We start from the raw sequence: 27178 nt of genomic DNA on the forward strand, positions 1-27178 counted from the left end.
AAGTATAAACTGGATGACTTCAGTTATATAAAATACAAAGTCAGCCCAAACTAATAAATGCTATTAAAAGTCATCATAGATAAACAAGTTTCTTCTGTACAGCACAGGGAACTATGTTCAATATCTTGTAAGAATCTATGATGAAAAAGAATATGAAAATATATATATATGTATATGTATGACTGAAACATAATGCTGTACACAAGAAATTGATACATTGTAACTAACTATATTTCAATAAAAAAAAGTCATGGTAGTGGGGGAATTAATGACTAGAAGAGAACATGTGAAGGGCTTCTGCAGTGCTGGTAATGTTTTGTTTCCTTGATAGTGATGCTAGTTGCACAGATGTGTTCAATTTGTGCAAGTTCACTGAGCTGCACAGTCACATTATATACACTTTTCTATATGTAGACTTCCATATGAAGTTAAGGGAAAAAAAACGGAAATCCTGATCTTCCCTTAGCCTTTCCCATTTTACTTAATGTCAGTTTCATCCTGAGTTGCATAAGTCCAAGATCTCCATGGTACCACTGGGCACAGAGTTGGGCAGTGAGCAACCTATGCAACCATATTTGGTGACCCTGTTTGTACCTTCCAACGCAGTATAACCTTATGTATCTTCTTTATTGTCTTTCTCCCTACCCACCATCACCTCTAACAGGTAAGATCCTCAGGGCATGAGTTTTTATATATTTGGGCCCTAGCTACATCTCCAGGACCTACAACACTGCCTGGCACACAATGGAAGCTCAAAACATTTGTAGACTATCAACTAAAAGAGTAGTGAAGTCAAAAACCTATGGGAGTATTTTTATCTTTCCTTTTTTTTTTAAAGGAAATTCTTCTTATGTTTCTCGATCTACTATCCACCTGATTTGCCTTGATTTTGAACTCAAAATAAGGAATCCCATCTTTGTGAACCATGAGAACATGAGCCCACGGTTCCTCAGCCACAGGAACTGTTAGCATCTTACCCGGGGAGCCAGGACTATATACGCAAACTTCTCAAAAAGGCTTTCACTTTTCTGGCTTCAATTTCTAAAAATGGAAAAGGGCAATTACGTATCTGTCCCACAACTTCACGGAGTTTTGAGGACAAGAGGAAAAATGAGCTATAAAGGTGCTTTGAAAAAGTAAAAAGCATTACAAAACAAAGCAAACAAGTCCAGGTGTTTCTGTGGGTGTGGATCCTAGTTTCAGAGACATAAGCAGTCTGACCAAAGTATCTGGACAGACCGCTTCTCAGAAACTTGATCACAATGAAGATAGGAGGAAAGAGAGAGGGAAAGTTTGTAGCCGGTGAATTAGTGTTTGCTTGTGGGAGGATAATACCAATGAATATACAGATATGGAAATGAGGAAGAAGGGAAAAGGAACCAGATCATCTTTTCCCAAGGTGCAACCCAGGTACCGTTCGTGCAACGTTTATGTCATTTTTAGGTGGACACACACTTTTGTTCTTGGGATAAAGTTCCCATTAGTTTAAATAGAAACCAGACCTTGATTTCTATATACCATTCTCCAGGGAAAGGAAAAATGGTTGATTTCAAGACTCTGGCAGCGGGAACACTGAGAGCATCCAAATGAATGAGAGAAGAGGCTGCAATACATTGAGTAAAAAAAAAAACCAAAACCAAAAACCAAAAACCATGAGTCCATCCTGATATTAAAAAATATTTTTAGAAGGCGTGGATGGAGAAAAAGGGAAAATTATTCTTTTTTTTCTTTCGGACTTATTTATTTATTTATTTATTTAGCATAGTATAGTATAGTCAGTTTACAATGTTGTGTCAATTTCTGGTGCACAGCATAATGTTTCAGTCATACATCTACACACATACATTCCTTTTCATATTCTTTTTCATTTTGGGTCACTGTAAGATATTGACTATAGTTCCCTGTGCTATACAGTACGAACCTGTGTATCTATTTTATATATAGTAGTTAGTATCTGCAAATCTTGAACTCTCAATTTATCCCTTTCCACCCCCTGCCTCCTTGGTAACTATAAGTTTGTTTTCTACATCTGAGTCTGTTTCTGTTTTGTAAATAAGTTCATTTGTGTCTTTTTTTTTTTTTTAAGATTCCACATATAAGTGATATCATATGGTTTTTTTTTTTCTGGCTTACTTGACTTAGAATGACGATTTTCAGGTCCATCCATGTTGCTGCAAAATGGCATTATTTTATTCTTTTTTATGGCTGAGTAGTAGGGAAAATTATTCTTGATGAATACTAAGAAATGCTGAAGGTGACAGAATTAGTGGATCACCATTTATAATCACCATATACCATAGTACATAACCATAGTACTACTTGGCCCTGGAGGCCAAGACCATTGAGTCAAAGACTACTGGGAAACGGGATGGTCAGACAGCCTCAAAGCACTGACTCCAGTCAAATTATTAATTACGAAGGGGAAAAGATGAAGAAAAATCTGATAGACACCACCTCAACCAAAAACACAGCCTACTGACATCGCCAAGCCTCGCTGGGGATGCACTGAGGAGGACGTAACATCACTCATGTAATATTCTTGCCACGAAGAAATGAGGAAGTTGTATTAGATGCATGGCTCTGAAACTTTGGCGTGTGGCAGAGTTACCCAGAAAGCTAGTAAAGAACCCAGACTCACTGAGACAGGAGACGATGAAAAAAGACAGGTTGGTGGGTCTCTGTGTTTTCACCGAGTTCCCAGATGATGTTGAGACATGGCCAACACGATACATATCTAGAACCACTGAATTAGATTAATCCACATTTCACACATGGAGAGACATTCTGCAAGGCAAGTGGCCTATACTCTTAAAAAATACCCATGTAAGGAAAGCCAAAGAAAGACTGGATATTTGTTTCCCATTATGGAGATCATAGAGGCATGACAACTAAATGCCATGTGTGATTCTGGATTGGATCCTGGATCAGAAAACGGGGGAAACCCTCCAAAAGTTATAAAGAACATTATTGAGACAATGAGAAAAATGTGAACGGGGAACTGTGTATTAAATGCATACAATCTGTGAAATATGTATCAGTCTCCTAAAACTCAAAACTCCACATGGGCAGAGATCTGTTTAAGTCACCACTAGACACCCACTACCTATGTAGTGCCTAGAACACAGTGAACATTGAATAAATATTTTTAAATGAGTTAATCTATGCTAAAAAAAAAAACCCCAAAAACCAAGACTTTAGATAACAATGTTCTACCAGATGATCTTGGAAAAAATATCATCAGGTCTCTGGGTCTTCCCCATCCAGTTCCTTTTACTTCCCTGCTCTTCTGATAACCTGGAAGCTCTGCTTTATTTCTTTTGAGCCCAGGAAGAATGAGATTGCCATGTAATCAAACATCAGAGAGAATGGCTCCACCCTTCTGTCAATATCTGAATCCTTTGAAGAAACTCTTGCACCAACACAATTGTAAAGCCAAGGGAGTGAATGTTTGAGACTGCTCTGGAAATTAGGGGTGTGGCCATCTACAGCCAAATCGTTATGAGATGCAAGAAAGGGGAGCTGAAATTGGTCAGGCTCTGCTAATAAGCATGGAGGTTCCAACGTTCCCACATCTGATAAAGGGGAGGGGAGGCAACTGGAGGACAGATGAATAACCATCATTAAGCAGACACTTAGGACCCAGCTCTCTAACGTCTGCACTTATCCTTATGCACTAGTAGATTACATACACAGCAGACTTTAATTATAGCATTCTAATTGCTTAAATGCACCCTGGCACCAATTTACAACTATAGTTTGAATTTGTAGGAGCAGAGTGTTGTGACAAAAAACTAGTCATGTTAAAAAAAAAAAGTGCAAGGTGCTTACGAGAGAATCAAGGATGATTACAGGGAGAAAAGGATGAATCATGAGAAAGTTATGGTCATGATGTTAAAATTAAGCCTTTGAATACAGAACCCCTGCCAAAGTTAGTATGCTATCCTAACATCCTAGGTGTTCTTTTTTTGTTTGTTCTGTTTTTTTGCACGAGTAAATATGCAACGATCCTTCTGTTTTCAGGACTATTGTGCATCTGTCTGGGCCTCCGATTCATAATTGTTTTCCAATAGGGCATTCCACATTTTAAATATTTTTACTGCATTCTCCTTTGATGCCATGCTTATAGTGATTTATGCTCAACTACTTTTTATAAGTGAGAGCATCTTATAACAGTCCTCCTGGGAGCTGTGGAATAACACTGACAATAACAACCACACAATGGGAAACACTGAGGTATTAATTATCCGTTCCAAGAGGATGACCTAGATCAACTCACTGAATCAGGACAACCCTGTGAGAGGCTACTGTTGTCACCTCACTTCACAGGTGAGAGGACTGAAGCTTGGGACACTGGAGTAGACTGTTGCTTAAGGCCCCCCAGCTCATGAGGGGTGCCGCTAGGATTCAAAGCTAGAGAGTTGGGAACCCCCCCACCGCTCAGAGCCCCCCTCTTTCCGAGGTCATGCATCGAGTCAGTCTCTCCAAGGAGTGAACAATCTGGGTTGGTGTCCAACACCCATGAAATACTTTTTGACTCCACTTTAGCTGAGAGGTAATCTGTACTCATTGCATATATTATATGTATTCTTCGTACATTTAAAATTCTAAGTATGTGTGGCCAACTCAACAGGTTTGGGTAACTTAGTCAATTTCCCAATGAATCTGTATTGCAAAACATTAATATCAGGCCAACTTAATTATAAAATGGGAGTCTCCCATTCAGTTTCTTCCTTCTGAAAAATGTAAAGATAGCTCTTCAAACGTCCTCCTGAGGCTTCTTAAGCATGTGTAACATGGCAGAAAGGCAAATGACATCTGCTTCTGGTATGGCTTGAAAAAACAGATGACATGAGAGATGGACGGCTAAATAGAGGGATGGACAGACAGAGTTGGTATGGGTCAATTTGCTTTTACAAGTTTCTTTGCCTTACCCCTTTTGAAATATAGGATCTGTGTCTTCAAGGATGTCAACTTGAGTATTTCAAAAGCAGGAACCATACAAAGAAACTTGATTTCTAAAATCATCTGAGGAAATCTCTTTTGAAGTCTTTTCATCCATTCCTAGATTTCAAGATATTGCATTTGAAATTTTTTTTCTTTCATTTTTGTTTTGTTAGGTGAAGTTGATATAACTTGACTGCACATGTACAATATATTGCACGTAAATACACATATACAATATACTGCATGTATTTTTAAAATTGACTTATATGTACCATTCATTATTTCTAAGAACACTTTAGCACTTTAGCTTTTTAAACTTACATATTATCAAAGGAAAAGATAATTGTATTTTCAGCTGAGTGGACCATTTATCTCCTCCTCCTTCCATCCAAGCATTTATCATACTGTTTTTGTGACTTTTTTTGAGTGACAATATAGCTGTAATGCTATTCGTGTAGCCCCTTTATGAGATGGGGCTACAAAGACGTTGGTTTGAGATGACGGTTCACCAAAAGTATCAGCAGTGTTTAAATGCTGTGAGGTAATTCATATTAAACGGCACCATTATGAAATACAAACCTTCCAGCTGGATCCTTAGTAGCTCTTTTCAATGTATTCAACAAATATGTGAGTGTCCACTTGTGCTGGCGTTACATCTATGAACAAATAATTCATTCTCTGTAAATCTACGCTGGGTAAGTGCCAACTGGAGGGCATTTGCCCTGTTCCCTCAGACCATGTTTTTTTTTACCTCTTTGGGAGGGCCTCAGTCTTACCATCTGAGAACCAAACAATTTCCCTTCTAGCACCTCAGGGAGGTGGGAAAGGCAAATGACACAGCACATGTAAGAGGTCCCTGAGGATTACAACTGGCATGTGTTACAAGCTATTATTATGAAAACTCTGATTCTCACGGATGCATAAGGCAGCACATATCTGACTGCTCATGGTTTAAGACACATATTAACTTCAATGTTAGGAAAACACAGAGGGAAAACCACATGAAATAGGGAAAGGTGAAATATTTACTATAAAACTCTCAATAGCCCTTTAAAATACGGCAAGAGGTTTCTTTGTTCCTTGTGGATTGGCTAGTCTTCAAACCAAGCGTGATGTTTAGCTTAGTGACTTCACTGGGTAAATGTCAACGGCCAGTTATTATGAAAAGGCACGCTCACCTCTCTGTAGACAGAACTTAACAGCCTGCAAAATTCAGCTTCTGTTACTGATCCTTTAAATAATTTTGGCACCCTGAAATGAGCTCAAGGATTAAAATACGCACACATAAAAGCATGTATTCATGTATGCAAACACTCTCAGATCCCAAATGCTAAACCTCTGCCAGGTAAGCGGGTAGAGTGAATATATTTTAGTCCTTGATAACTACTCAGATTGTTGGTTGTTGAACTACATGGAATAATTCCAGGACAAGAACCAAGAACATGATGTGAGCAGTAACAGATTGGTTACAGAGGAGTATGCTTCATGCTCTGTTAGGTTAAATCGAGCTGAGTATCTGCAAATCTAAGGGGTATAAAATAGGTAAATAACAAGTTCATACTGTATAGCACAGGGAACTGTATTCAGTATCTCGTAGTAACTTATGGTGAAAAAGAATATAAAAAATGAATATATGTATGTTCAGGTATGACTAAAGCATTGTGCTTCAGAAATTGACACATTGTAAACTGACTATAATAAATTATATATTGTGTATACGTATGCACACACAAAGAGAAATTGAGCTGAGACTAATTTCTCTCTTTTAAGGCACTGTTAATGGGGATAGTAACAGGTCTTCTCCTCAATGTGTACTTAAGAAAAAGACTCTTTGTTATGAACAGGCAGGTGAAATGGTACTAAATGATCCAGTATCTTTCTAGGTTTTAGGAGAAAGTTCCCCTCTCAAAAAAAAGTCACATTCTGATTATTCAGGAACTCATGGCCGATTTTTGGGATGATCCATTTCTCTAATTTTTCTTCCGCTCCTGCTGTGTTGCTGCCAATGTGGTAACTTTGGCTTTTCTAAGAAGGAAAAAGGAAAGCCAATGACATTCAGATAGCCTGGCTGCAAGCTTGGGGAGGAGAATATATTGGAAGACTTGGCTAAAATAAGGTTTTACGATTAACAGGGCTCCCTCTGCAAATACCACCAATGCCCCTCTGTCCCAAAGGCAATCGAAAATTGATGGCTTATGCCCTTGGAATTCCAAAAAAAGATGTTCGAATCTCAGAGCGGAAAAGTATACCAACCTATCCTTGCAGCTGATTTTACAGCAATTCTCCTAAATGTCTCCAAAAGGTACTTAACAGTGAACAAGCAGCAAAGGTTACACTATGAATGCTGAGACTTGTGTTTCAAAATCCGATCATGCGATGCCCAACATTATATTCCAATAGGTTCAGTGTATTGAATGTCAAGGTTACAAGTACAATATCAACTCTGAAAATTGAATGTAGGAGCAGTAGCTCCGTGTGAGGTAGTGAAAACAAAATCAGATTGAAAGCCGAAAAAGTCTAATTTTACGGTTGTTTCTCAGAGCTGATTTTCAATGTGGCTTGACCTCTCCTCAAGCCCATTTTGCAAAAATGTGATCAACTTCGCTGCACGTGTAAACCATATTTATTTTGCTCACTCGACAAATATTTACCGAGAGCTTGGAGCGGATGCCCGTCTCCGTGCCGATGGTTAGGACACAAAGATGAGCAAGTGCCGACCCTGGTGCCAGGGAGTTTTAGGCAAGTTGCAGGTGTCAGGTGTATAAACCACCCATTCAACGCGACGGGAAGAGAGCTGGAGAAGTATTGAGAGGATGTGCTGGAGGCTGGAAGAACTTGATTCCTTTAGGACATGCTGGGTGGTGGCAAGGAAGGAATTGTTAAGGGGCAAGTGCTCTGGAGCTGAGCCCTGAAGGATGAGCGGAAATTTGCCAGAGGGAAATGAAGGGAGAGAGGAAGGCATTCAGCACAGAGACAAGTACATAAAAAAGGTACGGATGGTTGAGAAAGACTGGTATTAGTCAGGGAACGAGGAGTTATTATTTCAGTGTGACCACAGGGTGAGTGGGGAGGAGGCTAGAGTGATAAGCTGGGGCTTGTGCGTACTGTGAAGGGGATTGATATGTCATCGTGGTAGTAATGACAGTGAAAACACGAACAGCAACTCAACTCTTCTATACACCTGTCATATATTAACTCATCCACTGTAGTAGGAACCGGTATGCCCACTTTACAGCTGATAAAATGAGGCTTAAAAATGTAAGTAACATGCCCAGGTTAAAGCCAAGGCCATGTTTTTGAACCCGGGCTGCCTGGTTTCAGTCTAACCTCTCCCCTGCTGCATTCCACAGCCTCTCTGGGGAAAAGGGGCGGGTGAAGACGTTACATGTGTGGGAGGTACGAAGTCTTGTGGATTTCACGTTCTAAAATACTTCACCTCTGTCTTCCGTTGGTTCGGTCTTGAATCATTTGCTCATTCCCTTATTTATTCAATCAGCAACCTTTTCCCTAACGTCTAGCATCTAGGTCCTTGAGTTCCAACATATAAAAAACCTGGTACCTGGCCTCAATGTGCGAGTTTATATTTAATGAAAAAAAAGAAGCGAATTTTCAAAGCACCCCTGCACTCCTCCACAGTGCATCCTGGTCCTTATACCACAAGAACATGTAGAAAACAGAAATGAAAGTGGACAAGAGGAGGTCAATGTTACCAAAATGTTTAAAATGTCTAACAAAACGTAAAATGTAGGCAGCAACTGATCTCAACCAAGAAAAATACATACTCCAAAGAAAGAAACAGGTCAATGCACAAATTTAATGCTCCAGTATTAGGATTATGGATCAATTCCTTGTTTGGCTTTTTTGTCTTTTTCTTCATGTTTAAAATTTTCTACAACCAACAAGTATTATTTTTATAATCAGAAAGTAAAATCATGTCAGTTGTCTTTAAGAGTAGATCTTTTGCTTTTCCAGATAAAGTAATTAGGAATTTTCAGCTTCCACTTAGCTTTGACCAGTGAGAAAGATGACTGAGTGTTTCTTCTAATGGATGGGAAGTGATCAGCACCATGTTTTTCTTCTCTTCATGCAGCTTTAAAGAGGTAAAGTTTCATAAATACATTTTTTTTCTGTCTTTACTTTTCTGATATAAAATGAATTCAAGCATCCCGTTAAATTTTTTTTAAGGAAAGCATTACTTAGAAAGCAAAAGGTCTTCCATAATCTTGCTCTCACAGATAATAAAAATGTATACGATGCTATCCATTAAAAATTTTTTTCCTATAAGTACATTATACATATATATATATATATATGCAAACAATAAAGCTAAAGACAATCATACTATATTTACTGTTCTGTAGCTCGGTTCCTTTTAAACTTCGGACATGCTTCCACGTCAGTTGAGCAGGGCTATTCTGCTCCTTTTAATGGCTTATCACACGAATGGTTTGTACTTTAATCCTTATTGAAGCACTTTTAGGCAGTTTCCAGTTTCCTGCTATCAGAAGCAAAAATCTAAGATTGTTTTATATCTATCCTTTCGTATTTCAGTAATATCTTCCATGCGCTAATTTCTAAAGTTGACAGTGCCCTAGATGAAAAGATATACTCTTCGTTTTCGTGGATGTGCCCAAATGGCCTTCCGAGGGGACCTTTAAGAGAGCTTTGGCACCTCCATGTTCACACACTTAAATGCAAATGGCATTAAGAAGACTCTGGGGATGTTACGCAGCATGTTCCATCACTCTGATTGTGGCGAGAGGGTGTTTTGGGATGAGGGGCTGAGACCCTCCCGAAACCTCCTGAGAGGGGCACGTCTAATAAGTCCTGGGTCGAGAAATGGGGTATGAGGGAGGATAAAAACAAACGTGATTGGACAGTCTTGCAATAGTTCTATTTTTTAATAGGATTACTAATGTTTGGCTCACTTGTATTTCCACATTTATTCCAAGTACAAAGACATGAGTGCTGTTGAGAACAGGGAGAACAGTGAATTCTATTAAGGCATCACTGAGCCACTTTCTCCTGCATCGTGATATGGTATCTGCTCCTGCTAAGCCTGGAGCAGAGGAGGTCCTAACTGCCTTACTGTCCAGGTCAGCATCTCCTGACTGACTCCTAAGATGTTCTATTTAAAGAGTCAGAATAGACGTAGGTTTTATCTTGTGGTCAGATCTAACCCAAGGTAACATCCAGGAAGCTTACAGGTGTCTTTCTCTTTATTATTACTTATTCCTGTATTATTTAATGGTATAGAATGTATCCGGAACAGGATTTTCAAAAGTGCAGTGGGCAGTCCATTAACAAGTATTGCTTACAAGAAGAATTACATCTGCAAGTAAGTTTCGAAAACACTGGATTAAACAAAATCACACATTTGTGTATTTAAGGACCTTTTGGAGCCTTTATCGTGTCAAGGTATGTGGTGAATTTTCAAGAAAGTGGTCTAATATTAAATAAAGTGGTCTTTATTATTCAAATAAATCCAAATTTTTGAATAGATCTGGTAGACTCTTGGGCTGTAGAGTTAAAGTATAGTATTTGTGTGTATGTGTGCGTATGTGATGACAAAGTCCTAATTCCGTTTGTGAGACTTCTTATATTACGAAACTAGGAAAATGTTCCAAACAGCTTTTAAAGTTATTTTTGGAAGGAGTAACAGGTAACATCAAGGCATTCTGGGTAGGCTCAGTCTCTCCAAGTTCCCTGGCATCTTTCATAAATATTATTTTAGAAAGTACCATCAGACATATTGCCTTTAAAATAAACGCACACACATACACAAATGCACAAATGAGAGAATCCTCAAGACTTCGTATGGGCCACGGGAAGGTAGAGTAGTGATAAATATCATACTGGTAACGCAACACATTAGAAATTCTAGCCCTCCATCAGAATGCAGTAATTTTTTATGCAATGAAAACAAATACTTTGGTTTCTCTAGCGAGACTGCCTAGTGGTTACTTCACTACTCTGCCAAATTATTTACCTCATTTATGCCTCCGTTTGCTCATTCGTTAAAGTAATAATAATTAATAGTGCCGGTTGTTGTGAGGCTTAGGTGAGCTAATACACAAGAAAATTGGCACCTGCCGCTTGGTGAGCTGCCAGTGAGTCGAGCTGCCGCCCACCCCCTCCCCCACACTGGTGTGCACGGTCTCTGTGTCAGAGCACCTCTTGAACCCTGCTTGTTTTTCCACATTTTCTATCCTCTCATTATGATAATAATTTTATACACCCTCAAAGAGACAAAGTGGCCAATACTATTTAAAATTTTTAAGCATGTCTTCAAATCACTGATATAAGAAATGGGGGATGGAACTACATATAAAATAGATAAACAGAAAGGACCTAATGTATAGCACAGGGAACTTAATTCAGTTTCTTGTAATGGGCTGTAAGGGGAAAGAATCTGAAAAAAAATATATGTATGTATGTGTGTAACTGAATTGCTTTGCTGTACACCTAAAAGTAACATTGTAAATCGACTACACTTCAATAAAAACAAGAATTAAAAAAACAAAATCAAACAAACGAAACTCTAAAAATAGAAAAAACAAGAGGATGGGAGTGATAAATGTTGTCTGATTACTAAAATCACAGATATGGCTGAGGACTAAAATACTAACAGGGGGCAAACCTGCAGCTGGTTTCTCATGCATTTAAGCTTTTCCAAGCAGGCTACAGGTTGTCCAAGGTGGACACAGCCCACCGAGGGCTGCCACGGTTCCCCGGCATTGGTTTCGGCACTTCCACATCATCACCACCTGGCACAGGTGGTGGTTGTGCAAAGACAAGGTGTGCCCCTCTGTACTCTCACCAAGGAAGCCAAACAGGTTCAGTAGCCCTCACCTGGCAGACAACTCAGACAACAGCTTTCTTCTACGGAACACCTGAACTGTAAGGGCAGTTCCTAATGCTCTGGTATGTTTTGCACCAACATGAGCACTAGTGCACTTCTCAAATATTCTTTCAGAAGTGCTTTGTCCCCCAGCACAGGCTGTCAAAGCCATTTGACCCCTAATGTCCAGAAGCACCTTATTAATCACCATGGGCTAAGAGCATCAGCGTGTACAACAATGTTTGGAATACAGGGAGGAAGGAGCTTAAATTCAGGAGGCCACGAATATGCCACCCACATGTGCCATGGACAGACAATCCTCCTTCATTTGGAGGCAGGATGCGTTGTGGTTAAACTCATGCACTCTGGCATCAGACACGGCCTGGGATGAATCTTGGCTCCTCCACTTACTAGCTATGGGAGTGTATGTGTATTACTTAACCTCTGTACCTCAATATTCCCATCTGTAAAATGGAGGATAATAATAGAACTTACCCAATAGATAAAACACCTAACTTACCTAATAGGTTTGGAATGAGAACTAAACACATGAATACACATAGTATCTAGCAAATTGCATGTATTTAACACTTGTTAATGCTGTGACCTGCCCAATCTGTAACAAAAGCACCTGAGCTCGAAGTTATTGAGGGCACTTTTATTTCCACATAGCAATGACTAAAAGGAAGCTGGGGTAAATGAGAGGTGCTTTTAAGGCTCAGGGTCTCCTGCCTTGGTATAATCTGCCAAGGACACTTTTCCCACATAATAGCTCTGTGACATTAAGCAAATTACTTAACCTCTCTGTGCCTCAGTTCTTTTACCTGTAAAAGGGGTCATACGTTTCCTTCCTCGTGGGCTATAGTGAGGATCAAATGTAGTTAACTGGACACCACTTAGGACAGTTCTGGCACACAATAATATAGAGAAAAGGCTCTTTAGACATTTCTTTCCTTCCCACTGGTCCCAGAGCTGGAAATGGATTTCATACTTTTCTTTGCTCTCCTGTTCTTTTTATAATTTTGGCGGGGGGCAAGGGGAATTAGGTTTATTTATTTGTTTTTTTAACGGAGGACCTCGGGCATGCTAACCATGCACTCTACCACTGAGCTATACTCTCTCTCTCTGATCTCCTGTTCTTAAAGTGAAATAACTTTTTTTCTTTTTTGACTGCCACTAAAGAAGAGGAGGAGAAATGAAAAGGTATCATTCTAGATTCTAGAGTTTTGTCTCTGGACCTTGATTCCTATTTCTCAAGGTGAGTTTTAACATGTACTTAAACATTCTGCGTGTTTAACATGCAGAAAACCCAGTGGTTCTTCAACCAAGGTGTTCTGGAGAATTGATTACCTGAGAACCTTGTTGAAACGGCTGACACCCACCTCCCACCTCAATTCTGACTCTGTGGTCTGGAGAGCGACAGGGCAGCAGAAGGCTGCTCAGTTAAATGAACATTTGTTGTAAACCTGATAAAAGGAGTCAAAGGTCACAAGTGAGACATGCCGCCCTAATCTCAGGGAATCACTCTGAAAGGGGAAAAACATCTCAGCGAGGTTAAATACCTTTCCTAAAACCACACAGCTGCTGTGGCTCAGAGGTTAGCCTCAGCCCTGAGATCCTTTCTTAAAATTACGTTTCCTTGTCAAGATCAAAACACAGTATGATTCTTAATTTATTTTTTTCATATTGCAAGTCTCAGTGGGTCATGGGGGACAGAAAACAGACACACCTAGTCATTTGGATTACTTTAAAAGGACAGGTGTATATTAAGCCAGGTTTTGTCATAACTACTGCCGCAGTAGACTTTTTTCAGACAACAAATTTCATTTTCGCTGACGTTTAAGTTGAGATTGAAAATACCAGGAGAAAAATCAAGAAATCCTCAGACCATTTCCAGTCATAAACAGCCTCACACAGCAGTGGCAGGTAGCAGACAAGCAATAAATAATTGCAGAATAAATAGTCTTCTGTGTACTTAGCTCTAGCCATGGGGAAATTTGGCTTATACACCAATGGCTTCATAATTGAAGTCAATCAGAACTGGTTTTCTGTAAGATTATGACTGACCTTTAATTGATATCTAAAAAGATTAGAGAAAGATCCAATGGGCACTTGACTCTCTTTTTTTTTTTAAATAATATTAGACTAAACATGAAATTTTGTTCTTTACAGAATCAGTCTCACTCATTGATGAAAAATGTGTTTAGACTTACAATAAATAGCATTGCAAAATGTTTTTCAGCAATACCTGGAAAGTAAAATTTTTTAGCATTTTGGAATTTCAATTTCTTAGTAAATTTAGACGCATTTTGTACTCAAAACTAGTCAAATTATGTATCAGATACCCTGTTTTGCTTATCTCTCAACTTCTTGGGAGAAAGGAGTCGATCATTAACAACGTCCATTCATTTATAGAGCTGATCAATAATTCAGTGAATGTCCAGTTTGTACCCAAAAGTAAAGTGGGTGCTTGTTTTGGAGTAAACGAAAGTGAGAAATCTTCACCCCTTTTTCAGACTCTCCAGAATACTCCAAACTCAGAAGCGAGGCACAATACTTCTTTCAACACATTTAAGCATCATCAGTAGCCATTCCGGATGGGCAGTGATATTTTCAAAACCATTGTGAAACACCAAGTGTTTCCAGTGACATACCAGAGAGCTGGATTTCGTGAATAAAATCCATATTTACATAGCTATGCAGAGCTTCAGCAACTGTATTAAACCTCATCGCCAGTCATATTTCTTACAGACCAAGCATGCAAAAAGATACTGTGGCTTTGCCAATATTTGCACATAAGAGCTCTCTTGTCCTGCCTGTGTATTTCTGTCCTCAGTGGAAGGAAGGAACTGATAGTAGGGGGAAGCTGTCTACCAGAAAGGAAGAAATGTGTGTAGGGGGTGACAGAGGTGCTAACACATCACTGGTGGGAAGAATGTCCCCTGCCCCCTGTGGAAGGGAGCCTCAGCCACTCTCCAATCTAGCAGTGAGCCCTGAATTAACAGCATTGCCAACATCACTGACTGACTTCCACCAATCAACAATCCAGCCACCTATGCATGTTTTATAGCTAGGTTATGTTCTCATAAAGCTTATTTACTCCCGTGGCCGTGATTCAGATGATACTGCTTATGCAAAATGTTCTTAAATTATCATACATCTTAAGAAATTATTTTGAAAGCTGTTTTACCATACAGTCACTCAATCCTATCATCTTATCATTTAATAGATCCTGTAACATCTCTTGGGATTGTTCATTACTAGCCATCTGCACATTACCTAGATAAAAAATATCAAACTGTAAATTCCCAGAGATGAATTTTAAAAAATTACCCCAATAACCCAAGCACCTTACGACATTATGTTTTGTAAAAGTTCTAAATTCTTCGACAAGTCATGAAACGCTTTTAGAAAGGCTCCTAGGGCCTGATGTAAGATAGAGGAGGATTTAAAAGAACTTTGCTTCCTCAAGAGCAACAGAATTAGCATCCAAAACTACAAGAGAAATACCAAGAGTTAAAATTTGTATCCCATTTTTCTTTCTATTAGCAACAGAACAAGTAAGTCATCAAGCAGACTATTTCTTTGGATCTTGGCCAGCGAGGCAATGAGAAATACCACAAGGGATGATTATATTTCTCCACATAAGAGATGATGACCAACTATGGTTTACGAAATGTTTTCCTGTCTCAGGAAATATTGCATTTGCTATACAGGTGTCTACTTATCAGTCAACTCATGGAGTCCTCAAGGAAGCCCACGTCTCAGAAAAGACAGGCTGTGATAAAGCCTTTGGTGCTGAAGACATTTTACCTTCCTGATAGAATTAGCCCAAAACTCTGCTTTGAATGGTTTTGCTTCTGGCTAAGACGGAGTAACAGGGACTGGATTTACCCTCTTACCTAAAAAAAAACACTAAAGGGAGGAGGGTATAGCTCAGTGGTAGAGAGTGAGCTTAGCATGCATGAGGTCCTGGGTTCAATTCCCAGTACCTCCATTAAAAATAAACAAACCTAATTATCTCCCATCCCCAAAAAAGATATTTTAAAAAAACTAGACACTGGACAATAAATATGAAACAACAGTTTTCAGAACAGTGAGCACAGGTAACAAAGGACAGTGAACCTTGAATGAGGTAAACCTCGACTGTCCCCACCTGTTGCCAGGGGAAGGTTTCCAGGCTGCAGAGGGGAAACCCAGATGGAGCACAGTGGACTCTCTGAGGTGAGGAGATGGAGCTGAGAGACTGGGGAGACCAAAAGGGGTAGAATTTGCACAACAGAATGTTAGAGAAAGCAGGGCTGCTCAGGGAGAGACTCCTGAAGCTAATGCAGATGGTCTAAGAAGACTCTAGCTGAGGACTGATCACTGCACACGTGGAAGGAAACCACCCTTTGGACAGGAAAGAACTGTCCAAAAGGATGAAAGGGAAGAGCTCCTGGTCCTCACACCGGGCTGAAAATGGTGCCTGTTCACAACAGCCAGACTGAAAAAACTCATCATTCATGAGGCCCTGAGTGGAGTCCTGAGGAAGGTCTTGCCTTAGTCACAGGGAATCATTACCTCTAGCATGAGCTCTGCTCTGTGCCGGCCTCACAAATCATAAAAGTAAGACCTGAAAAGAATCAAACTGCAGCCAAGTAACTAAACTGTAACCCCAAACAAATGCCAAGAATATTTATAGGAATATGAAAATATGTAGCACCCCAGAAGATACAATCAAATTATGTCCAGCATCCAATCAAATATTACCAGGTAGGCAAATAGGCAGGAAAACATGACCCATAATGAGCACAATCGATCAATTAAACTGCCCAAACTGACACAGATACTAGAATATGCAGGTGGAAGACATGAAAACAATTATTATAACTATATCTCATATGTTCAAAAAGTTAAGCAGCCATATACAAGATGTAAAAATGACCCAAATCAAACTTCTAAAGATAAAAGTGCCAATATACAGGATGGGATAAATGGAAGTGTAAATTATAAAAGCAAAGATGAGTAACATTGAAGACAGCAATAGAAACCATCAAAATCAGAGAAAAAATAACTAAATAAAAAGAGCACTACTTAGCTGTGGGACAACTTCAGGTGGCCTAGTATATGCGTAATCGGGGTCTGCCAAGGAGGTGTGGGTGGGGAAAGAAGAGTTGAAGAAATAATGGCTGGAAATAATTGCAAATTTGATAAAAACTACAAACCTACAAGTATAAAATGTTCAGTGAACACCTATCATAAGAAACATGAAACTATAATAACCTGCTCAAAGTAGTGATAAAGAGCAAAGCTTAAAAGCAGCCAGAGATGACCAGATGTTTACAAAAAATAATAACCATGTCATGTGCATCTATAACACCTAAAAGTAAAATATATGATACCAATAGTATAAAAGTTGAGAGGGGAGAAATAGAAATATACTATTATAAAGTTCTTGTACTACATGTGAAATGGTATATCACTTGAAGGCAGACCTGATTAAGTTAAAGATGTATGCCATAAACCCAAAAGCAACCACAGAAATAATAAAACAAAGAGTTATCCCTAATAACCCAACAAATGAGCACAAATGAAATCATAAAAAGACTCAGTAAGTCCACAAGAAGGCAGGAAAAAAGGAACAAAGAACAGATGGGACAAAGAGAAAACAAACCAGGATAAACTTAAACATGTCAATACTCACATTAAATATAAATGGTGTAAACAAGTTAAAGGACAGAGATGGATAAATGGATAAATAAGGTAGATAAAAAAATCAAGATGCAACTGTATGGTTGTCTATAAGACATGCACTTTAAATACACAGATACAAACAGTTTACAATTTAAAAGATGGGAAAAAACTTACCATGCTAACACTGATCAAAAGAAATGTGGAGTGGTTATATTAATATCAAACAAAGCAGATTTCAGAATAAGGAATGTTACCAGGATAAAGAGGATCATTTTTATAATGATAATCACGATGACACTTTTAAACGTTTATACTCTAATTCTAAATGCTTATTTAGAATTTCTAAATGTTTATACCCTAATAACAAAACTTCAAAATATATGAAACAAAAACTGATAGAACTTGCAAAGAGAAATAGAAAAATCCACAATCATAGCCAGAGATTACAGTACCCCTCCGTGAATAACTGATATAAGTAGGAGACACACAGTCAGTGAGACATAGTAGACTTAAACAATACTATCAAATTGACCTGGTTAACATTTATAGAACATCCATCCAATGATAGCAGAATACACACTCTTCCCAAGCGCACATGGACCAATAACCACTGGCTATTAAACAAGGCACCATAAATTTAAAACAATTTAATTCACACAAAGTGAAATTTCTGAATACAGTTAAGATTTAACTAGAAATAAATAAAAGGAAGATCCATAAAAGTTCTCAAATTTCTGGAAATCAAACTATATTCTTCTAAATAACAATGAGCCAATGAAAATACATAAAAAGGAAATTAGAAAATATTTAGAAGTGAATGAAAATGAAACCACATGTCAGAATTTGTGGGATACAAAATTAGTTCTTAGGGGGAAAGGTTACAGTACTAAATGCCTATCTCAGAAAAGAAACCTCTTTAATCAGTGAGCTTTTATCTTAAGAGACTAGAATAAGAAGAGCAAATTAAACCCAAAGGAAGAAGAAAACAATAAAAATAAAACATAAAAATAATGACATTCATAGCAGAAATCATGAAATAGAAAACAGAAAAGCAACAGAGAAGAGCATGGAAACCAAAAGCTGATTCTTTGAGAAGCTCTGTGATAGACTTCTAGCCAGACTGACAGAGAATAGAGAAGACACCAATTATTAATACGGGGATCAAGAGAGGTAATATCACTTACAGATTGTACACGTTCGAACGAGAAGAAAACATTATGAACAATTATGGCTACAAATGGGACAGCTGAAAAAAAGGCATGCAGATCGAAAAGGAAGAAGTAAAACTATCTTTATTAGCAGATGATATGATCACCTATAATCTAAATCTGATGAAATCCGGAAAAAAATTACCAGGAGTGATAAATGAGTTTAGCAAGGTTGCAGGATTCAATATCAATATGCAAAAATCAGCTGTATTTCTATATGCTGGTAATTAACATCCAGAAACTGAAATAAAAAGATAACACATACAACTGTATGAAATAATATGGAAGACTTAGGGAAAAAAAATCTAACAAAAGACCTGTGCACTGAAAAAAACTGAGAGAAATTAAAGATGACCTAAATAAATGGAGATATGTATCTTGTCTATGGGTCTGATGATTCAATATTAGTAAGCTGTCAATCTTGGTCTATAGATTCATTGCAATCCTAAGAAAAGCATCAGTAGGAATTTGTTTGTTTGTTTGTTTGTTTGTTGGTAGAATTTGAAAAGCTGATTCTAAAATTAATATGGAAATATAAAAACTTAGAATAAATAAAGCAACTTTGAAAAAGAACATAGTTGGGGTTTGTTCTGATTTCAAGACACATTATAAAGTTGCAGGAATCAAAACAGTATGTTTTAGCATAAAGGTTATGCTAAAACAGATCAATGGAACAGAATAAGGAGTCCAAAAGTAAACCCACACATATATGGACAATTGATTTTTCAAAGGTGCAAAGGCAATGTAATAAAGATATGGTAGCGTTTTCAACAAATGGTGCTAGAACCATTGAATAACCATATGCAAAAAAAAAAAAGGAATTTCAAACCATACTTTGTGTCATATGTAAAAATTAACTCAAAATGAAAAGTAGACTTGAATGTAAAACCTATCATTTAAGAACTTCTAGAAGAAAACACAGGTGAAAATCTTTGCCATCTTGGGTTAGGCAAAATCTATTGAGATATAATATCACAGTCCATAAAAGAGCATGTTGATAAAATGGACTTCATCAAAATAAAAGCTTTTCAATCTTGAAAGACATTAAGAGCATAAACAGCAAGCCAGACTGGGAGAAAATATTTGCAAGCCATATAACTGATGAAGTACTTGGATACAGAATATATACACTCCAAAAACCCATTAAAAGAAAACAACAATCCCAAGAAATTGGGGGAAAAATTTCAAACATAAAGAAAATATACTAATGGTAAATCAGCACATGAGAGACACTCAAACATCATAGGTCACCAGGGAAATGGAAATTAAAACCATGATGAGATACTACTAACACTCCTATCAGAATGGCTACAATGGAAAAGGCTAATAACTATGCCAAGTGTTGACAAGGATATGAAGGAACTAGAAATCTTATAATTTAAATATTTATGAGTGGGGACTTAAAACAGCACAACCACTTTGGAAAATAGTTTGGCAGAATCTTAAAAAGTTTAATGTATCCACCACATGATCTAGATATTCTACTCCCAGGTGTGTACCCAAGAAAAACAAAAGTATATGTGCATACAATGACTTGTACATGGCTATTCATGGCAGTTTTATTTGTAATGGTTCCAAACTTTTATAACCCAAATGTCCATCAACAGGTGAATGGATCATTTTGAATATATGCACATATCAAATCATTAATATTTACACCTTAACCTTACACAATGTTACATGTCCATTACATCCCAGTAAAACTGGGAGAAAAAAAGGGGGGAAAAAACCCCCACAGGTAAATGGAGAAACAAGGTATAGCCACACAGTGGAATATTACTCGGCAATAAAAAGGGCTATGGATACACACAACAACTTGGATAAATCTCAAAATAATTATGCTCATTGAAAGAAGACAGAAAGATTATCTACTGTATGATTTCATTTATGTAAGACTCTAGAAAACACAAACTACTGTGAGAAAAAGCAGACCTGTAGTTGCTGGGTATTCTCACTATCTTGATTGTAGTGATCATTTCAAGGGTATTATTTATATTAGGCATAAAATTCTACACTTTCATTATCTATTGTCAGTTATATCTCAATAAAGCTGTTTAAAAAAAAACAACACCGAAAGCTTTGTTCTTGGCTGAGTCTTCTGCCAATTAAGGCTGTGTGTGTGCAGTGGGACATTTTGGGGGCCGTGGGGAGGAGTACCAATGTAGGTTCCCTAACCTGCAGTCCACCCCTCTTGTCTTTCCCGGCCAAGCACCATCCAGCTGTCTCTGGCCACCCCTCAAATTCAGGATAATGAATATGAGAGGGAGGGGTTCCCACCAGCTCTGGAAAGCAGGCGTGGGATCTGAGACACTGAACACTGAGACCATACCCGTGAAGGGAGGAGCTGGGCTCCAGCTGAGTCTATCATGGCCCACAGACTCCCTGCCCTCGCCCAGGGTGTGGTTTGAGGAGGCCAGATTTAGAAGCCTTTAAATCAATGCCTGTTTGCAAGAAGATCAGATTAAAAAAAAGATTTTGGGTTAAAAAAAAGGATACAAAAACAAAACAAAACAAACAAAAAAGAAAGAAAAGAAAAGAAAAAAAAATTTCAGGGCAGAGTGGGTGGGGAAGGATGTAATAGCTCAGTGGTAGAGCATGTGCTGAGCATGCATGAGGTCCTGGGTTCAGTCCCCAGCACCTCCATTAAAAAAAAAAAGATTTCTGGCCTGACTTTTGTGAAGCTTCAATCACAGTCTGACTGATTCATCTTTGGGTCTTTCTGGGTCATCCTGAGTGGAGTATGAGCTGCATTTAAGGCAATGGTGATTCTGTGTGAGCACGCCTCTGCAGAAGGCTGTCTTCCCCACTCAGAATTTGAGCTGCCTCTCCTTCCTTCCTTCCTTCCTTTCTTTTTGGCGGGGTAGGATATGTCAAGGGAAAAGTTTATGGCCTTTTTTCTCCATTTAAACATGAAGACAACCCCCACCCCCCATTTCTCCCTCCACTCCAGCCCCTCCGGAGTCCTTCACTGACCAGGACAGACCGGGCCCTTACCTTGTGCACGCAGGACTTTGCATTCAGGAAAAACAGCTCCACGGTGGTTTTATCCCTCAAAAACGATATGCTCTCAATGTAAAACCTGGAAAACAGCACAGAAGTTTGTTTCTTCAGATTCCTTTCCTTCCCTCAGCACGGTTTCATTTCCTCACGCCGCTTCTCCCAAAGCAGAGAATTTTGAAGAACTGGAGGAGGGTTGTGCTTTATTTCCCTTTTAAAAGAAATCTGCAGCACGTTTGTATGTGTGTATGTGTATGTATGTGTGCAAATATGAAGATACAATCTTCTACAGAAGGTTTTTGTGTGTTGGAAGGTGAGTTAAAGAAAAAAAAACTCCAAAATGGTTACGAACTGCAAACTTAATCTTAGTCTCTATCGTCCATTCTTTGACACACGTCCTGGGAGCTCACAATACCACAGACAGCTTGGAAACAAAGCCCAGGGGAGCTCTGATGGTTGAAAGCAGAAGTCTGTTGAGGAAGCACTACTGTATTATTGAACCTTGAGGCCCGAGGCTCAGGGGTTTTCAGACTCGGGGTGGGTATGGGGGCCCCACACTTACCTCGCCCCCATCCACCAGGAGAGTTTCAATCACACCCTCCCTCCCCTCACACTTCCAGGCTCTGGGCTTTTCCTTGGCTGGAAGCCAAGCTCTCCATACAACTTCATATTGGTCTTTCTCATGCAAATCAGGGTATTTGGGGCCTCGCCGCCCTCTCTTCCCCCTCCCTTTTTCTGGGCCTTTGCTTGTTAGGTCCATGAGGCCAGGTCCCTCTCCTGGGAGAATGCTGGCGGCCCCGAGGTGGGGAGGAGAGGAGAGCCTCGGGTTTTCATAATCCCATGGTGTTGAAGCTGTCTGGTGAGGGCTGGTGCTCTGGGGGTGGTGAGTGGGCCAGCGGAGGCCCAGAAAGTTTTCTCAAGTGTTGGAGCCTCACTTGATGAATAATGCATGGAGCATGGAGAGACCCAATGCCCCGAAGACAGCTCACAGCGAGGGTCCTGGAAGACAACTTGCTCTCAGTTTGGTGAGAGTCAAGATAAACCGGGCTGAGGTGGCACGGGGAGCCTGTCCTTAGCTCTGCAAAATCCTAATAGGCCTCGGGCATTTGCTCTTTTTATTTTTTTCCCACCTCTTCTGTAATAAGGAAACACTTGAGAAATAAATCCAACGGCTTAAAAAGGCCATGAAAGATTTTTATCACTGAGATGGTAAAATCATTTGAAAAATTCCACCCTTAATGTTCGTTGAATCATCAAGGGAAGTTCCAGAAAGAGAATAAATCCTTTATATCTGCACTTACAAGGGTTTATGTCACTTATCAGTGAGCTTAATGAAGACTGATGAGTGTTAGGTGTGTGAGAAGGGAAAGTTAAGGATTAAGGCAGGGAGAGAGAGAAAAGAGTTGGAGGGAAAAACAGGCGTTGGAATGGAAAGACCTAGAACACAGAGTCCCATTTCCATCATTTATATTAGCTGTGTGGCCTTGGGCAAGGGAGTTAGTGTCTTTTGTGTTTTTAATTGAAGTATAGTCAGTTACAATGTGTCAATTTCTGGTGTACTGCATAATGTCCCAGTCATGCATATACATACATACATTTGTTTTCATATTCTTTTTTATTTAAGGTTATTACAAGATATTGAATATAGTTCCCTGTGCTGTACAGAAGAAATTTTTTAAAATCTATTTTTATATATAGTGGTTAGCTTCTTCGTGTCTTTTCTAAAATGGCTGTTATGACTACACTTACCTCATGGGTTTCAGAAGGATTAAATGAGATAGTATACATAAAACAATAAATACTAACCGTTGTTAATAAAAATCCATTTTCTGGAATTTAATGCTATGTGGCTTGGGGGATGTGGCTTAAGCTTTGTGTTTAAGATCCCTCGTCTATAAAGTGGGGATAATGGTGGCCCTAAGAGGATCTTTATGAAGTGCCCAGTACAGTGCCTGGCACGTGGTAGGAATTCAAAAAATTCTAACTATTGTGGCTTGGCAATCCTTGCATTATGTTAAATAAAAAAAGCTTACAGGACATGATAGGATTTGAACTATATCTGAAGGCTAAGGAAAAAACAGGATTCTGTGGAATAAATCCAGTTGGGGAAAATATGGTAGAAAAACAGCATCTCTTTGGAGTAATGTGATAAACATTCATAATTTGGCTTTCTCCAAGAAAGAATCTGTAATAATCTGAGTATTCTCCCATCAGCGTCGGTCTTCTGGCCACAGCTGGACAGACCAAAGACAGTTACCTGACTCAAAGGGAACCTGTTAGTAAGTTGGTGAGCATCCTATAAGGTAGTTCTGGGAGGAAGAGAGCTCAGCCCAACAGAGGCTCCCTATAGAGGATGAGGAATGGATAAAGCAATCATGAATGGTCTCTTGGAGAGACAGAGACCGAGAGACAGGTCAAGGAGGAAACAGTGGAGCTGAAGAAAGGCACTACGCAGAAGCCATGATGAGGCAGAGAAAGGACACAAGTCAGCAGCAGGAGCTGATGGAGCAGAAGCAGAGAATAGTGAGTCCCGGGGATGGTGGATCCAGGGTCGGCGGCTGCCATATTGTAGGGCTGAGATGACCTGTGTTACTAAGTTCCCTAAAGGACCTTCCAGTTCAACTAGGTGGTGGTTTTTTCCCCTGCTTCCTTTGCTTTTGCAAGCATTTTTATCTCTGTGAGCTAAGATAACAGAAGGAGGTGTCCGGGGGCCGCCTGAGAGGCATCACAGCTAACGTCTCCTGAGCTGTTACTTGTGTGCCGGGTCACATGCTAAGTGCTTTCCACGTGCCGTTTCATGTCATTCTCACAACAGCCCTGTATGGGAGATACCAACCACTACCTCCATTTCACAGATGCAGAAACTGAATTTTAGAGATCTGCCCACACGCGTGGGCAGGAGTAGGTCGTGATTTGGGTCCCTCTGACTCTGCAAACGCTGCTTTTTGGCAGAACCTCCTCCTGGCGGCCTCTCTTGTCCACTCATGCAGCATTTATGTGGGGAGGCTAAGCCCTGAGTAACTGTGTGCATGAACAAGATTGGCAAGATGGAAGTACGTGTATTCTCTATTGCTTCAAAATTCAGAACCAGATCAGCAGACCAAACAAATAGATTTTGGATTAACGTATGAAACACGTTTTAAAAAGCTGAAGTAGTCTTGGAGGGCGTCCCCCTGCCCTATAAGGGTCCCAGGTCAGATGAATAGCACCCAGGTCTGCTACCTACACCAAGATTCGGGGATTCCTCCTTTAACTTTTAATTACTTCAACACATATATATCTGACAGAGAGGGTACTTACTAAAGGCATAACCTCAGTGAATTCTCACACTAGCAAACTTCATAATTCTTTAATATTTAAAATCTGATCTTCATTCAAACATCGCCATTGTCTTTAAAACTTCAAAAAAAAAATCCTGTGCACGTGTTATTATATAAGTAAAGCTGCCGTGGTCTTCAGCGGTAAGTCAAATATGCAAAAGCCTTCAGGGTCACCGACTGGATGTAAAACAGCTGAGCACATTCCTTTTCCTCAGCCAGAACTCCCTGGCCAAGGTGTGAGCCTGTGAGCCAAGCTAGCGCTGTCAGATTCTCTCATCGTGAAATAGAAATATGACTGGAATGACCCATAGATCAAAGATGGATGGAGCTATGGCTTTGCCTGATGAAACTGTCCATTGGCCCCTGATGCCTAGGTCCCGGCAGAAGCCTGGATTCCTCTCTTTTCTGGGGCCTTGCTAGCCCAGTGTCCTGTCAACTCTGTCAGCCACAACTGGGTTTCTGCTGTCGGCAACCAAAGACTCCAAATTACCAGAGGGCTTCCCGCGTGCTCGGGACAATACAAAGGGCACTCCAGGCATCATTTCATTGAACTTCAGTACAGCCATATGCTCTAGGGAGCCAATTATGAACCCATCTTACAGATAAGAAAACTGAGACATAGAGATGGAAAGTCAAACTTCCTTAAGCCATACACGGAGGATGCGGTGGAGCCGTGATTTGAACAAACTAAGGCCTTTCAGACTTCAAAGTTTAGATTCCAAACCAATATGACAGGCTTCTTCCCTACAACATCACAATGAAACAGAAAATGTACACAACGCCAAGAGCCCAAAGGAGGAAGACAAAGCAGTCAGCCTATGAACCAAGAGCGAGAAGACTGCCAAACTGAAATCCATAGGACCACGTGTCACAGGTCACAGTGTCCCCAAGGACAACTGAGCTGAGTCTTAAAGAATGCATGAGTTCACCAGGCACCAAAGGCAGGAAGGGCATTCCAGGGACAGGGCAAATTAGCCAGACCAGTCCTCTTGCTAGCCTTCAAGACTTTGAGAAACTGTATGCAGGGAGCTGGGTGGCTCGGCATCAGATCAGCCTGTGGCTTGTCTAGCTCTCAACAGATACCTTTGTATCAGAAACTGGGCTCACCTGGTTTCTGAAGCCCCTGCCCCTGACTGTACCCTGGTTCCAGTAAACAGGTCCCTATCTTGTTTCCCACTACTTTCTGGCCACCCGCCCCATTGCCTTCTCCCTTTCTGCCGAGGCATCAAATTACCTGCTCTCTGAATCCAGGATCCTGTCTCTCCCTCAAGGGAGCCACTGTAATGATTTCATATTTATGGAGCATATAAAGAGCACGTGTGGTCCTCCGGGAGGATGGCTCCCCAGGCGGGCCTATCAACACGTACCATGAACTGAAAACAAAATCTAGGGCTTCTTAATGAAATGAAACGGACTATCCCAGACTCGTACAATGAAGACCTTTTATTTTCAGACCCTTTTTGGCAAAAAGATACCGTCTCCCTTCTGCATGCTTACTGTAGGGATTTCATTAAGATTTTGTGAAGTCGAAGCCCACCGTTCAATTTTCAGCCTCAAAACAAACCCAGGCTTTTGGAGACAAACCTCATACAGTTTAACAAGGATGCTTTCTTGAGAAGAGAGCCTGCCTTTTTGAGAAGAGGTTTTGTCTCTACTTTCCGTGCTCCTCCCGTTAGCATTTTTTTCCCCTTTCTTGACGGTTCGGGCGTTTCCCTAACTGCTCATCAGCCTCAACGTGACATGACAAAAATGGCTTGGAGGGGAGGCAGGCCTGTCACACAGATGACAACACACACGTGTCAAAACGCAGAGGACTCTGGTTGCTTGGGATGGGCTGTCCTACAGTGGTCACTTCCGTGGAGGTGCCGGGTATTCCCCTCTGTGGCGTTTATTCATCACGGTCAGAAGTCAACCTCAGGGAGTTGGGGAGATACTGGGTGGAAGACCAGCTCCAACACTGATCATGCTGGGGCCTTGGACCAGCTGCTTGGTCTCTCAGAACCTCCCTTTCCTCTCTTGCTCCACACACCAGAGGTTTCCAACGTGCTCAGCTGGGTGGGTGGCATGTAGCCCAGCAGTCAATAAGTGGTGGGATTATTACCATGTTATTATTACCCCTCTACCAGTGGGACTGTAACAAAAGGTGCAGATTTAGCTGGAAATCGCTTTAAAACTTCAACTATAAAAAACAA

General features: G+C 39.9%; 1 protein-coding gene across 3 annotated transcripts in view; it reads right to left on the bottom strand.

The window, feature by feature from the left end:
* FRMD4B (FERM domain containing 4B) overlaps window positions 1–27178 on the bottom strand; it is a 284737-nt gene that overhangs the window by 73786 nt on the left and 183773 nt on the right. For all 3 annotated transcript variants that reach the window (XM_072941679.1, XM_072941677.1, XM_072941678.1), the window contains one exon: window positions 21664–21748. In XM_072941679.1, coding sequence (XP_072797780.1) covers window positions 21664–21748 — 85 coding nt within the window. The remainder of the gene's footprint in view (window positions 1–21663; window positions 21749–27178) is intronic.

This window comes from Vicugna pacos, chromosome 17 (assembly GCF_048564905.1).
Source record: "Vicugna pacos chromosome 17, VicPac4, whole genome shotgun sequence".
Taxonomy (NCBI): domain Eukaryota; kingdom Metazoa; phylum Chordata; class Mammalia; order Artiodactyla; family Camelidae; genus Vicugna; species Vicugna pacos.